Here is a 14,432-nt window from a genome sequence, read left to right as displayed (position 1 = left end):
TGGTTTTATAGTATAAAAAACACAAATATACTCACTGGAGTATTTTAAAGACTCAGACTGAAAATTAAAACACAGGTCGCAAATATGAATATGTAAATGTTAAATTGAGATTAAATTAAACTATATACAACTATTTAATTGTATGTAGTTTCTGTTTGGTCTATCGACAGCAAACAAAAACTACAATGGTCTTTCCAGTGAGCACTTTTGATGCAATTTTACAGCATTATTCAACTAGACTATTTTTTCTTGCTGTGACGTCTTGAACCAATCATGTGGTTTGATCACACTGGCGTGATCAGTGACTCCAGAGGGCTATGTCTGTTTGGTGTTTCATAGCAATTTCTAGATTACCCAGACACTTAGCACCCTGTGAGATTTTGTGTGTATCTATAATGCATGAAAGGCAGGATGGGCAGGCTTCTATATTAGGCTTAATCCAGAACTGTATAAAAGGAGTAGAGGTCAACAAATGTGAAGTTATAACACATGCATATCCATAATCAAAGTCAAATGTAAAGGCAAACAGATATGATAAAAATAAGCATTGATGCTTAGAAATTTATATAGAAATGGTCAAACTGAAAGCAAGAGAGGTGTACTGTAAAGGTACTGTGCAAAAGCCTTAGGCCACACAAGAAATTGTAGTAATTATCTGAGCAGGAAGTGTTTATTTGAATGTAAAATTATTATGTAACAAAACAATAAGCACTAATACTATAAAACATCATCATAATATCTATAATATACATAATGATGATGAACATAAATATGATCATGTTTCAAAAAAGATTGATATTTTGAAAAATGTCTAGAAGGCCACACTTTTGGTTCTCAAACCTCTATTCAAGGTTTTAGAAACCTTTCTGTATGATAATGAATCAAGACTTAAGAATTAATCTGTTTGATCTCCCCCACCTGCACCACCAAATGGCAAAAGTGACGTAGTCTCTAAAATGGACATGTTGACCTACCCCAGGAAGCAACTCTGAAACGAATGTTTGACTTTGTCCATCTAAAGCCTGTGATAGATTGCTTCTATGGAGACACACATTTATCCACTTGCAGGGCTTATTTAAATATTTAGATGTCATGGTAGCATCTCTCGTGGCATCCTCTCCTGTGGTTAAAAGGTTGGAATAGGGCAGTTGAGACATTCTCCAAGAACGCATTCTTGGCTACTGAGGAAGCTCCACGGTCCACAGTAATGACTGTTCTGGACTGAAAAAAAAACAGCTTTTAAGATAGCAACTCTGATGACAAATTAAGAAGGGAATAAGTACTATAAAGTGTAGACATATTACAGAAACACAAACAACCAGGATGACTGTCCTTATCCTCTGGATTACTCACTTGAGAAGAGCAAAGTGTCTGCTAGCAAATAGACTATGTGAATTTTTACGAGTTCAAATGCAACAAATTGTTGAGCAAATAAAGGATCATTTGTTTACTTGAAAAGACGAGAAGCTAGAATGTAGACTCCAGAAGACTTTGACTTTATACTTCATTGTTCTTTCAACACAGAGAAAGCTATATAAGTAGATGAGACAGAAAAACATCTGCCTAGTTTGGGAAGGTCACAGTCTCACTGATGAGGTCACAGCCTCACTCTTGTGGTCACAGTTTCACTGACGTGGTCACAGCCTCACTGTTTAAATAAAAATGTAAATATTGGAAAAATATTGTTAGTTGACTGCAAGTCATCACAATACCATCATTTTATATACAACAATCACACCAGAATGTGATAGTGGAGACACCGGGGGAGCGAGAGACGAGGCTGCAAGGAAGTGCTCTTTATTTTCCATCATAAACAAACGAAGAGCAGAATAAAAACAAAGGAATCAAAATACGTCCTTAGAGTATCGTCAAGCTCTGTTGAACACACGATAGTTACGACCACTAATGTGCAGCGTTGTGTTCCGGGACCTGCAGGTTTAAGTAATGAGGGAATGAAATAAGGAACAGGTGAGCAGGATTAATTGGAAGGTGTGTGCTGTGATCCTGAGCCGGAATGGGTGTGTCCCTCCTGCTGGATGACTGGCCAACCGTGACACATACCCCTTGCATTCCACTTTTTTCATGTTTTCTAAACATGTTGAAAAGTTATAATAAATAAATAAATATGCATACAAATAATACAGAAAGATGTTGCATCTCACTAACATCCAAGTAAGACCTTTGGAGCTCACAAGCAAAATTATCTAGCCATAACTAACATTTTTTTTTTAGGCAATAGGTTTTAAAACTGGCAAGCAGCTGTTCTGTCTGTTTATATGGTAGAAGGACATAGTGTCCACCAACTATCAGCAGACTTTCAAATAATTATCAACTGTCAACCAACTTTCAGTACATCCCCCTGCCTTGGTCTGTTCACATTATACTGGGCTGTGCTGTACTGAATGTGGATTGTGCGTGTCCATTTTCTGGTAAATAATGCCACACCTGAACATTGACATTTACTGCATATTATGTCCACTCAGTAAAATACAAATGCTGTTTCAGAGTTTTCTCTGAGCCGCTTGAATGCGTGCTTCATGTGTGGGGCTGAATAATAATAATGTTTTTTAAATAATAATAATAATAATAATATTTTGCCATCTCAAATATGGAATTCTGTAACAGCTGAGATCAGTTCATTAAGAAGTACATTTCATATCCAAGATTACATTTTCACTTTTAGGAGATGCTCTACTCAAAAACAATTTACATATATTTATCAGTATGACAATATGTGTGGTTCCTGGATGTTGAACCCATGACCATAGCATTGCTAGAACGTATTTGATATTTGGTCATGTACAACACATGCAAAGCATATTTACAAGTTAGATATGGACTTATATTTATAAATATTTACATACCAGGGGTGCAAATCACAAAAAACTGGATATATTTTACTTGTTGCCAAAGCCAAATGTGTTCCTACTGAAGGGTTTGTTCTCTGCTATGCTGTACTCCTCTGTTCTGCCCTCACAAGCCATCTTAAACATATACTACTTTACACACCATGACATTCATTTATGTCTCTCTTATTCACAATGTATCTCTATCTCTAGTTTTTCATAATGTATGTCATTAGAGCTCTAAACTCCTAAAACATGAAAGACATTCCATTAAAATATATCAATATATAAGAGGTCACAGACCCTGCAGAAGAAAGAAAATTGAATTAAAAAATGGTAACATACTTTAGGAGTGGGGGGTGAAACTGCTGCTTTAATTTCTTAATTTATTTAACCCTAAGTAACTTTATTATCTTGGGCCATTTTTGAATATGTCCCATTTTGCCTTTAAAAAATGATTACTATACCAATAATTAGAATATTTGTCTTCAGCACAATATCACCTATATAACCTGATGTAAATAGATTATTTTTTCACTTTAACACACTTTATCAACATATATGACCCAAAAAAAACCCCCACAAAGCACATAAAGTTGAATTTGATGGTTTTATAGTAAAAAACTTTAAAGACTCAGACTGAAAATGAAAACACAGGTTGCAAATGTGAATATGTAAATGCAAAATTGAGATTAAATTAAACTATATACAACTATTTCCCTGTGTATAGTTTCTATTTGGTCTATCAGCAGCAAACAAAAACTACAATGGTCTTTCAAGCCAGCACTTTCGATGCAAGTTGACAATATTCAACTTGACTGTTATCTTGAACCAGTCGTGTGGTTTGATTACACTGGCATGATCAGTGACTCTAGAGGGTTACATATGTTTGGTGTTTCACAGAAATTTCTACATTAGCCAATAATAATAATATTTTTCCATCTCAAATACGAAATTCTGTAACAGCTGGGAACAGTTTTTAAGAAGTACATCTCATTCAAGATTACATTTTTATGAGATGCTCTATTCAAGAGCAATTTCCATTTATATTTATCATTATGACAGTATGTGTTGTCCCTGGGTGTTGAAGCTTGCTCTGGAAAGTGAGCTAGGAACACCCAGGTTTTTTTTTCCATGTATTGCAACAAGGCCCTTTAGCACAATGAAGATATTAAATATGATCTAAAATGTCTTTTTTTTATATGCCTTTAAATTTATTTATTTATTTATTTATTTTTATGTAATAGCTGTGCTGAGAAAGTGTGGTGCATATCCAATAAGGTCTCATGCTTATACTGTGCTTGTGTAGACAAATATGTCAGAGTTTTTTTTTTTAATTTCATCATTTGTTGTAAATCTTTTTAATATGTATTTTCTTTTGCTGTTATTTTATCTGCATTTATGCAAAATTCAGTTCTCTGCCTGTGTATAATTAATTGCATTGTCAGTTTACTTCAGTAGAGGCATCAGGTGTAATTGCATTATGTAGTGCACAAGTTATATTATTTGTTTTCTTTTGTAAGACTGACTTTATAATTTAGGAATAAGTTGCAATATTATAATTATTTTGTTACATAAGTAAAATGACTATTATCTTGAAGGTATGTGCAAGCCTTGTTGAGATGTTCTCGCTTGAGTTTTTTTACTTTGGTGTCCACCTGCAAGCTAGCAGCAAGCATGGCCTTTCAGTACACTTTACTAAAAAACTTTGATTTGATATGTATGAGGTAACATAAAGACACTTGAGGACAAAAGACAATTCCCCTCATCATAGCATGCAGCCAATGAGGTATTTTGTCTGTCTATTTTACTTTAGTAATTTCACATGCTGTGCATGTTATTGTTTTATGTAAATTATAAATGATATGTTTTATTTTATGTCTGTACTAGTCAACATTAGTTTCACAGTGTATTTGGAGAAGGACATCTTGAATAAACCAGTAGCAAGAAAGCTACTTGTGTTCGCCTGTGTTTCGAGGGAATCAGGTATTGTTGCACTACAGAATTTACTTATACAGGCCTTTCTGCCTAATGTTCAGAATACATTGTGAGCAGACAAAAAGCAGATATATGAGCATTTTCCAGTCAATTACACTTGCGTACATTGCTGTTACATTTGTACTATCTTCCAATCCCATCATTCATCCAAATCCCTTCTCTCCAAACTGATAACAAAAACCCCTCCTTAAAAGATATGCAGACTTAACATTTGGCTTTCTATATGGTGTCTGCACATGTAAAATAAATAACATACATGGAGAGCTGCCTCCTTGATGTTTACTGATTGGTTAGAACAAAATAGTGTTTACATTTTTTACTTACATTACATTTTTTACTTACAGGACAATCACAGAGACTTTTTTAATTCTCAGAACATCTTTTTAGTAATAGCTATCAGAATATAAAGACAACTTTAATGTTGATTCTATGTCAAATTATTGTTAACTCTGTACTGTTTGTCTTGAGGAACTTTGAAAGTCCATTGTGTTTATATTTGTTTCTTCCAATTACTACATTTAAGAACCACAGAATTATATGATCTCAATGAACATGATTAAAATAATTTTCTAAATGATTATTAGTTTTATACCTTTTAATTGATGTAATAGAAATTTAGTAGAAATTTGGAGATTTATTTTGCCTGCTATACTGTTTTGTAAGAACTTTGGAGTTTGTAATAATGTGCTGATCACAAATGAGTGAAAGCTCTCGCTGAATATTCATCAGCATTCAGCCAGAGGAGGATGAGTCCCCCTTTTGACTTTTACTTTGACATTCTGTAGGTCTATTGCTATTAATCACATGCAGAGCAGTATTATTCATAATGCATCTAGTGAAATGTCTTAACATCTCACTTGTTCAGTATAATCACCTGTCTTTAGGCTAATCCTAGTCTTTAGGCTAATCCTAGGCTTCTGACAAGCAAGATTACAGCAAGATAAAAAAGACAAGGTGCTGTATGCATCTAGCTAGGGATACAAGTTAAGAGCAAATGCATTTACAATTTAGTACACACAGAGCTCCTTAATGCTGAAGCAGGTAACAAGTTATTAAAATAACTTTTGTCATTGTTGCTAAATCTGTCATTATGTCCTGAGAGTAGTAAAAGAGACATATAATCTGTGAAAACATTAGGCTCTTCTGGCTCCACCTAGTGCTCTTCATGCCAATTTCAAGAATACACCATGCCTAAATCAAAACAACCAATCAGAGCCAGGAGGAGCATCTGACAGACTGTCAATGACTGCACATATGTGTATACTCTCAGTCAGTCAAGCTCAATAAATGAGCTTTGCAAACATACCCTTATCCAGAGCAACTTACATATGCGTTTATGTGAATCAAACCCATCACCTTGATGGTGTTAGTACCTTACTCTACCAGGAAAACTATCAGAGTCCCTACTAGGAACTACCAAATGATGCCAACTAATATGTAATGAAAAATTAAAGAGGACACATGGAGATTGTTTTAAACGCTTATTGCAGTGTATAGTTTACGGTTAAATTAATGCACTTCATTCTGGATGACTGTGTGGATTGTGTAGCTTGTAGTATTATTGAATTGAGATATTGGTAATTAAAATGGGTATTTTTAAATTCTCTGATTTCGTATTAATTAGTGTGATCTGTTGTAGCCCATTTTAAACACTTTTCTCTCTAAATAAGAATTAATAAAGTTCTAATAAATAAGTTTGAAAATTTCATTAGTTCATCTATATTTGGACCTGTTAGACATACAAATGAAGTGAGTCAATGTGAATAAAGGACAAGGAGTGTGTTCGAGTGGTAGAGTCTGGTTTCCTGAGCGTTTAGAAAGGTAAGAGTTTTGGCTATTTTTATAGCAAGAAGGTAAACAAATTACTAATAAATGTTTTGCTGATTTCATGGTTCAGTCTTCAGATATTCATGTGGAAAATGTTGAACTCTAGTGCCCATGAGCACCTCTGCTGGGAGAGACCACAAATGCTGCATTTTGGAAAGGGTTTACATTGTGGTTAATGCTGTTGTGCTGTGGCTCACTGTTATTGTGAGATATATTCATACTGTTAGTGTTTATGTGACATCAAAATTTATGTGCCGTGAGATTTTGGTTGTTTTCACAAATGCAATTTAAGTTGTTTAGTTTTTTTTGCAATGTGTTTTCCTGTAATATTGATTTATTTGTATTTTGCATTAATGTATTTGATGTCACTTAACAGTCATGTTCTTTATTTTCATTTGCTTCATTATTGCTGGGCCACCATAGAGAAATAGTGCAATAAACCCTTTACTGAATAAACAAAGAACATAAGAGAAGGTTTCCTGTCTAGAGACAGGGCATGATTTATAAACATGTAAGATTTAGATAGGCGTGGAAGCAAGTATGGGGACCAGAAAACAATTAGGACCAGAAAAAAAAGCAAAATCACATGTCAAGGCTTCTGTTTTGTCAAACAACATAATTCCATTAAAAGACATGCAAATATATATCATTCTCAAAACTTTTCCCAGCTTTAATTTGAAATTGGAACCTATAAAAAATGAATGACCACGCTTAGTCTCAATTATAAATAAGAAGTAACCTGTTGAATTGAAAGGATTTAAAGTGATAATAAAGTGACAGGACTGAAAGGATTTAAGTGATAATTTATGACAGCACAAGATTGATGTCTGCTTAAGACTGACTGAAGACTGCATAGTATGGAAAAGACAAGGTAACAGAACACTTAGGGTGAGGTGATCCAGCTAGGGTAGGGATGTATACAGTGTATACAGAGTGCAGTATAGAGTATGTAGTGGGCTATTTTGAGCATAGCATTAAACAGAAAGTAAGGTGTGATTTCATACATGCTGCAGGTGATTCAGTGAATTCAGTTCCCCCCATTTCCCCTAGAATTTCACGTGAGACATCTTCATGCCTTCATCCTATGCTGCATTGACAGGATTAATTGGTGCATGTGAGTTATAACATTAGCTTTTTGTTTCTATTCTTCTGACTAAGCTAAATTTACTTCGCGTGTAAAAAGTAAATTTAACTGTAAAAATAAATCTTGGTGTACATTTAGGCTTAAATGTACTTTGCAATTAAACCTGTACTTGTAACATTGAGTGGTAAGAAGGTGGACTTATGTGCAGAGAAGAGCGAGATTTACTCAGGGCAATTCCAAAATCAGAGTCATTTAGGCAGTCTAGGGTCAAAGAGCCAACATGGAGAGCACGGGGGTACATGACTAAACAAACACAAGAGTACACAAAAGCAAACCGGGAAATCAGGCTATAACAAAAGACTAGGGAACACTCGGGGCTAAGGCTACGAGAACAAACTTAAACAAAATGATTCAAATATACATACATGGAGTCAAGAAACAAGCACAGCCACATAAACACATTCAAATGAACAGCAAAAACACTGGGATCCAGACAAGGTTTAAATACATGAACTTAATACTAGAAACGAGGGACAGGTGTGGAAAATCAAATGAGGGGAGGAGAAAACAGAACCAAAAAACACAAGACAGGGAAAACATGGAACACAGAAGGGATTGCTCATGACAGTACTATAAAGCTTAGAAGGTGTTGTTAGGAGAGGTTTTATTGTTTAAACATTAGTCAGATAATCTTCCTGTCACGGTGCACCAGGCACTAAGCAGGAGGGACGCACTCACTCACACACACACACCACACCGACCTTTCGCTTGCCTTATGCTCCCTCCTTACTGCCAAAATCACTCTTGCTTTCACTTGTTTTTACTCAATTTTCAGCTTCTGAACAACAGCTACAATTAACGCATCAGTTTGATTTTAATTAGGTTATCTTTAAATAATTAGTGGAAATGCATTCCTCAGAGACATGTATTGTTCGTAAATGTATTGTTCACAAATGTGATTTCCAAATGTGGTGAGTTCAAGTACTGTTTTGAGATGTGTGCAAACAATCTCAAAATGTATGTAATGCAAAGTGCCTCTTTTCACATACTGAGGCAAAATGGCCAGGCTAGTGTATCATGCACATTCTAAGCATCCTCACTGACACAAAGATTTTGGTAAGGTAGGGATATTGTAAAACCCTAAAGCTAATCCACTGTACTCTGTAGACTTATAGGTCTTATAGGTTCTTATAGCTCTTATAAATTCATTTTTGGCATCGTACTAGGATATCAGGGATATGCATGTCAGCTTTTTCTCCTCACACCATATGCTGACCCTGGAATGGAGGTTCATAACAAGACATGAGCTTGCATTGGAATGGCCTTTGGGCAACTGAAGGCCAAATTTAACTGCCTGAGGCATGTGTGACACACCTCCCTGTGTATGTGACATACTAGATTGCACAGTCCTGCACAATTTGGCTATCCTAAATACCAAAAACCACAAGCAGAGCCATTTGATGACACTGTTGTACAGGACAGCAATGATGGCAAAGCTGTCAATGGTATGTATCCATGGCATTTAAGACAGATATTACAGCTGTTTTATTATTTTAGATTGCTGCATCAGTACCATTCACCTCATGACTTGCCGTGCAGTGACCACTAAATGAGGGCTGTGTGCCTTGTGACCTTTGGGCTCCCACTGCCTTTAAACAGCAGATAAAATACATAATATTACTTATTCCACAGGAGGATCCACAAGCGTCAGGATACTGCCCACCTCTACAAAGTATTAGACCTTCAAATGCAGTTGAAAAGAAGGGACCAGTTATCCAACAAAAAATAAAATGCCTGTCACACAAGAGTGACTTTCATGGGGGACAGTGACCTCTGACGATGTTCTCTCCTGAGAGAGAACCTCTAGTCCTGAGATAACGGGTCAGTTCTTATTCTGTTCGTAGGTCAAGTCCTCTGCAGGAGACAGACCCGTTTTGGGAGAGCCCTCACCAGGGGCAGTCACAGCAGCCTTCTTTCAGGTTGCTACAGACAGTAGTTTTAACTGTTGTTATTGTCACATAAGGTCATAAGAACAGTGAAATTCTTATGCCACAACTGCATTTAGGGGACATAGGGGCACGGGAGCTCTGCAAACAGATAACACAAAAAAACAAAGAAGATGCATAAGATGGTGTTGTAAATAGGCAAATTAATACAGTACAGGCTGAGCTGATAAAATGAAACAACTGCTTTGCATTTATTCATGCGTGCTTCTTCTGAAATTAAAGAATCATATCAGAAACTGAAACAACGCCAAGAAGTGCTGTATTTGCTGCACTGAGCACTGCTATAACAAGACCAATAATATGATTGTCAGTTTAACTGTTGAGAGTTTGTTTTCCATTGATATAAGATTACATTCTTGCATTCCTTAGCTCTTTAAAATAAATGTTATCTGTACAGTGTAAGGGCCAATTTAATTGTTGGAAACCTTAAGCTGCTGTATATGATCTTTCGGTGATGTGCGGTTATTAACTAAAATGATCCTTACGCTTAATATTTTGTCTGAAGTTGATAATTGTGTCAGGTTATGGAGAATAAAATGCTTGTAAACGTTTATCCAAGGGTGTGGCTTCAAAGAGATGACTCCCTAGCAGCCAATAAGAAACTGTCTTCCCTCTTAGAAAGCTAGATAAAGTTGGGGTGCTGTAAACACTACCGATGTTGGCTTCTTGGACCTGATCTAGAACGTAGGTATATTACTAAACCTGACAGCTCCTTTGTTCCTTTATTAACCTAGGTTTATAATGTTTGAAAGATGTCAATTTTCAGGAGGGCCTTTTATGATTTTTGTCAGAGTCTGCTATGTTACATCTGTTATGCTTTTGTTTGTTTGTTTTCATAAAAAATAAAAACATTGCTATGAGACTAGCTTATTTAATAGTTACCTGTATGTCTATATGACATTTAATTTTGATTTCAGGTTCAGTGTTCTGATTCACACATGTTAGAACCTTGAAGTTTTCAAGTGTAATAGGGTAGATCCCTGCGGAGTCCATATGCAAAACCTCTATTTCTATACTATGTGTTTCAGTTTACAGTTTTCTGCTTGTAATTAGATCACTACTCACTGATCAATCAGTTCTCTCCATGACCAATTCTCTCCGCTTTCTGTAATCAATTTATAAGCAAAGTCCACTAAAATGGTTTGCATAGACTTTAAAGTTTATATTAAGGTCAGCTTTTCATAGGTACTTGTATCACAATATATCTATCACCAAGTAAATTATAAATTCACATTTGAGCAGATTTGTTAGCATTGTTTACTGATCGTGTTTCTCTGAACCACCTTTAGCCTTTATCAGAATAGCCTATGCATTGACACTGAAAGTTTTTACTTTTTGTCTCTCTGTCACCCTATCAGAAACTGTGCAGTCATGTTGCTGTTCGTGGTATCTGTCCTTACTGTGTGCATGGGCACTGGGACTACAGCACCTAGTCTGGATTGGCAGCTGGATGACCATTGGCAATTCTGGAAATCTTGTCACAATAAAAACTACCATGAGGTAGGTGGGAATGCAAGAAATCAACACTGCACCGAAACAAAAGATCCTGCTGCTTCACAGATAATCAGTACTGGTTACAATTCTTAAACAGGTTACTGTAGTATCACTGGTCTCAACAGTACTAGGTATTTACATATTTGTTTATATTGTTGGCACTTACCGTCTTTTTTTTTTTTTTTTCATGGAAGCCATTTGTTAACCTAGATTGTGTTTTAGTAAATATGTATTTTAGTTCTATCAATAAAATCATTAAAAAGACAGGACCTCATCTTTGAAGGTTAATTTTAGACAAAGGGGACATAAAGGTGGTGATGCTGAGCTATATCTCCTTCCTGCAGAAAGAGGAAATCTGGAGAAGGATAGTGTGGGAAAAGAATATGAAGAAAATTGACCTGCACAACCTTGAGTACTCTTTGGGCAGGCACACCTACCGTCTTGGAATGAATCAATTTGGTGACATGGTAAGAGGTCAGATTTGGTTTGTCACAGTGAATAGTATCCTTAATCAAAGGGTTTTTGAAGTTGACTCTAAGATATTTCATTCAGAAGTTTCCTTGACCTTATTCACTTGATCAGCACAATTTCTTTCCTCAGACCAATGAGGAGTTCAGACAAATGATGAATGGCTACAAATACAGTCCCAAAAAGAAATCCAAAGGCTCCCTGTTCATAGAGCCAAATTTCATGGAGGTCCCTAGGCATGTGGATTGGAGAGAGAAAGGCTACGTCACACATGTGAAAGATCAAGTAATTTTTTTTCCTTTTTTATTTAAAGGCATTGAAATTCAAGTACACTACTATCTCTTTCATGTACAAATGAACTGGGGAACAAGCAAACATGTCAGTCTTTATGAGCACAACATATGGGAATAAACTGTTTGACTTAAATACCCAAAGCAGGCTATTACAGATACTGTACAAGAACATGAAACTGTGTTCCAGAGTATAAATCTCCTTGTACTGCTTTTATCCACCATTCTTATGTATTTATGTTCGTGATCTCAGGGGCAGTGTGGTTCATGCTGGGCCTTCAGTACTACAGGAGCCTTGGAGGGCCAGCACTTCCGTAAAACAGGCAACCTGGTCTCCCTGAGTGAACAAAACCTGATGGACTGCTCTTGGCCAGAGGGCAACCATGGCTGTGATGGGGGCCATATGGACCAGGGCTTCCAGTATGTCCAGGACAACAATGGTATTGATTCGGAGGCATCTTACCCTTACCTTGCAAAAGTAAGGAAAAATGTCTTTCTGGATGATTGATACAACAAAACACATCTGTGAGCTCAAAGAGGAATCTTTCTGTTCCAGAATTATTGTTGACTTTTTTTTTTTGCATAAGTTAAAAAGAGAATCTTAAAATGAGGCAACTGTGTGGAGTAATTATTGCAATTTTTAGCATGTGTAGTTGCATAACAGCAGCAGGCTGCAAAAAAGGACACTAAACTATAGAGAAGCCTGCCAACACTTAAAATGTAATTGTTTCTACTTATGTATTTCTGAGCACAGCTGTGATATGGGTGTGCTAAGTCTTCTGCCCCACCACCACCTTTTACAGGATGGGTCATGTCATTATGACCCACAGTTTAATGCTGCTAATGACACTGGATATGTGGACATTCCCAGTGGTAAGGAGCAAGCTTTAATGAAGGCTGTTGCTGCTGTTGGCCCTGTGGCAGTTGCCATTGATGCTGGTCAACAGTCATTCCAATTCTACCATTCTGGTGAGTCAAAAGAGCAACGGATCTATGTGTGTAAAATCCATGTGTGGCTTCAGAGGTTTTAATAGACAATGATGATTGACATTTGGTTTTACTTTGAACTTTTGGTATTTAAAGGGTCAGTTCAATGTGAATGAATATTTAATACTTATGATAAATACATTTATTATATGTATATCTTTTTTCCTTGCTTTCTGTAGGAATATACTATGAGAAGAATTGCAGTACTAAGGAATTGGATCATGGTGTTATAGTGGTTGGATATGGCTATGAAGGAGTTGATGAGGATGTAAAGAAATATTGGATTGTGAAGAACAGGTATATAGTAGAAGCCTTTAAATATTTTATGCTTGATGTTCTAGCTAGAAGACTGGAATTTTATTTCACATCCTCTTTCAGAAAATGCTGGGCTTGTATTTAAATGCATTTTTCTTCCTCAAATTGTAATAGATTATTTTAAATGATGAACATAGCTAACCATGACCCCCTTTCATTTGACCAGCTGGAGTGAGAAGTGGGGTAACAAAGGCTACATTTACATGGCCAAAGATCAGAACAACCACTGTGGCATTGCAACATCAGCCAGTTATCCCTTGATGTAAAGCTGTGGACCTGTTTCTGGTCCCTGTTCAAGGGAGCACGACTACAACATTGCTTCAAATGCTTTGAGGGTAGTAGTGGCTCAGAGGTTAAGGTACTTGACTTGTAATCAGAAGGATGCTGGATCAAGATGCCACTTTTGGGTCTCTGAGCAAGGCCCTTAGCCCTCAATTGATCAAGTTGTCATAATTGTATGTTGCTTTGGATAAAAGCATCAGGTAAATGCTTATGGGCCAAGAGTCAATGTGGCTTTTATAGCCTTTTATGGAATGTTTTGAAATTCATTCTTGATTGTTATTATTTACTCTTAATCTTAACTGTTAAATTATTTGTAAATATGCCTCTCTGGATTTAGTTTTACAGGTTTCAATTGTGGTTGCTGCTTTTCGGTTTCCTTGAGTGCTTGTCCCTGTGTTTTTATTCCATAATAATATTTTAAACTGGGCTTTTGTTCTGGACAGTGTGGAATATGCTAAAAGGTGAAAACACTCCCCTTTTTTGTTATTTTGTTATTTGTAACGTCACAAAATGAACTGATGGAGTCTAAATATGGTCATCTGAAACCAGCTTATTAAACCAACATGACTGTTAACTAACCATTTAAATGAGTGTTTCAGCAGTGATTTAATTGAAGTAGCTGATCTCAGATTCAAACCTTTGTTTATCTAAAAGGTAGCTAAATAAAAGTTGTCAGCAATGGTAGTAGTACCATGTTTCACATATTAGTGTTATGTTTTATATTAAGACAGATAAATACTAAATTACTAAATTACAGTTACTAAATTGGTTTTAATTTGGATGTAAAATTTATTGATTTTGACATATCTTTCACTACAGATCTATAATTGTTGTG

General features: G+C 36.0%; 1 protein-coding gene across 2 annotated transcripts; it reads left to right on the top strand.

The window, feature by feature from the left end:
- Window positions 1-11,132: 11,132 nt before the first annotated feature.
- LOC113576047 (cathepsin L1-like) lies at window positions 11,133-13,581 on the top strand. Of its 2 annotated transcripts, none has more exons than XM_027007942.2 (7): window positions 11,133-11,261; window positions 11,600-11,722; window positions 11,856-12,008; window positions 12,267-12,491; window positions 12,817-12,982; window positions 13,180-13,297; window positions 13,482-13,581. In XM_027007942.2, the coding sequence occupies exons 1-7, from the start codon at window positions 11,133-11,135 to the stop codon at window positions 13,579-13,581; spliced, it is 1,014 nt and encodes a 337-aa protein (XP_026863743.2). The 2 variants fall into 2 exon arrangements, with proteins under 2 accessions (XP_026863743.2, XP_026863744.2); XM_027007943.2 differs by having other exon boundaries at window positions 11,133-11,265; window positions 11,604-11,722.
- The last annotated feature ends 851 nt before the right edge of the window (window positions 13,582-14,432 follow it).

The sequence above is a fragment of the Electrophorus electricus genome, chromosome 5 (genome assembly GCF_013358815.1).
Source record: "Electrophorus electricus isolate fEleEle1 chromosome 5, fEleEle1.pri, whole genome shotgun sequence".
Lineage (NCBI taxonomy): Eukaryota > Metazoa > Chordata > Actinopteri > Gymnotiformes > Gymnotidae > Electrophorus > Electrophorus electricus.
Note: the sequence above shows the minus strand (reverse complement) of the source record. Positions and strands in the feature narration are given on the sequence as shown.

Bases quoted from the DNA above. Each gene is read 5' to 3' on its own strand.
- LOC113576047 (XM_027007942.2), top strand. From the start codon at position 11,133: ATGTTGCTGTTCGTGGTATCTGTCCTTACTGTGTGCATGGGCACTGGG. The intron at 11,723-11,855 runs GTAAGAGGTCAG...TTCTTTCCTCAG, and splicing joins TGAATCAATTTGGTGACATG to ACCAATGAGGAGTTCAGACA. The intron at 12,492-12,816 runs GTAAGGAAAAAT...CACCTTTTACAG, and splicing joins CTTACCCTTACCTTGCAAAA to GATGGGTCATGTCATTATGA.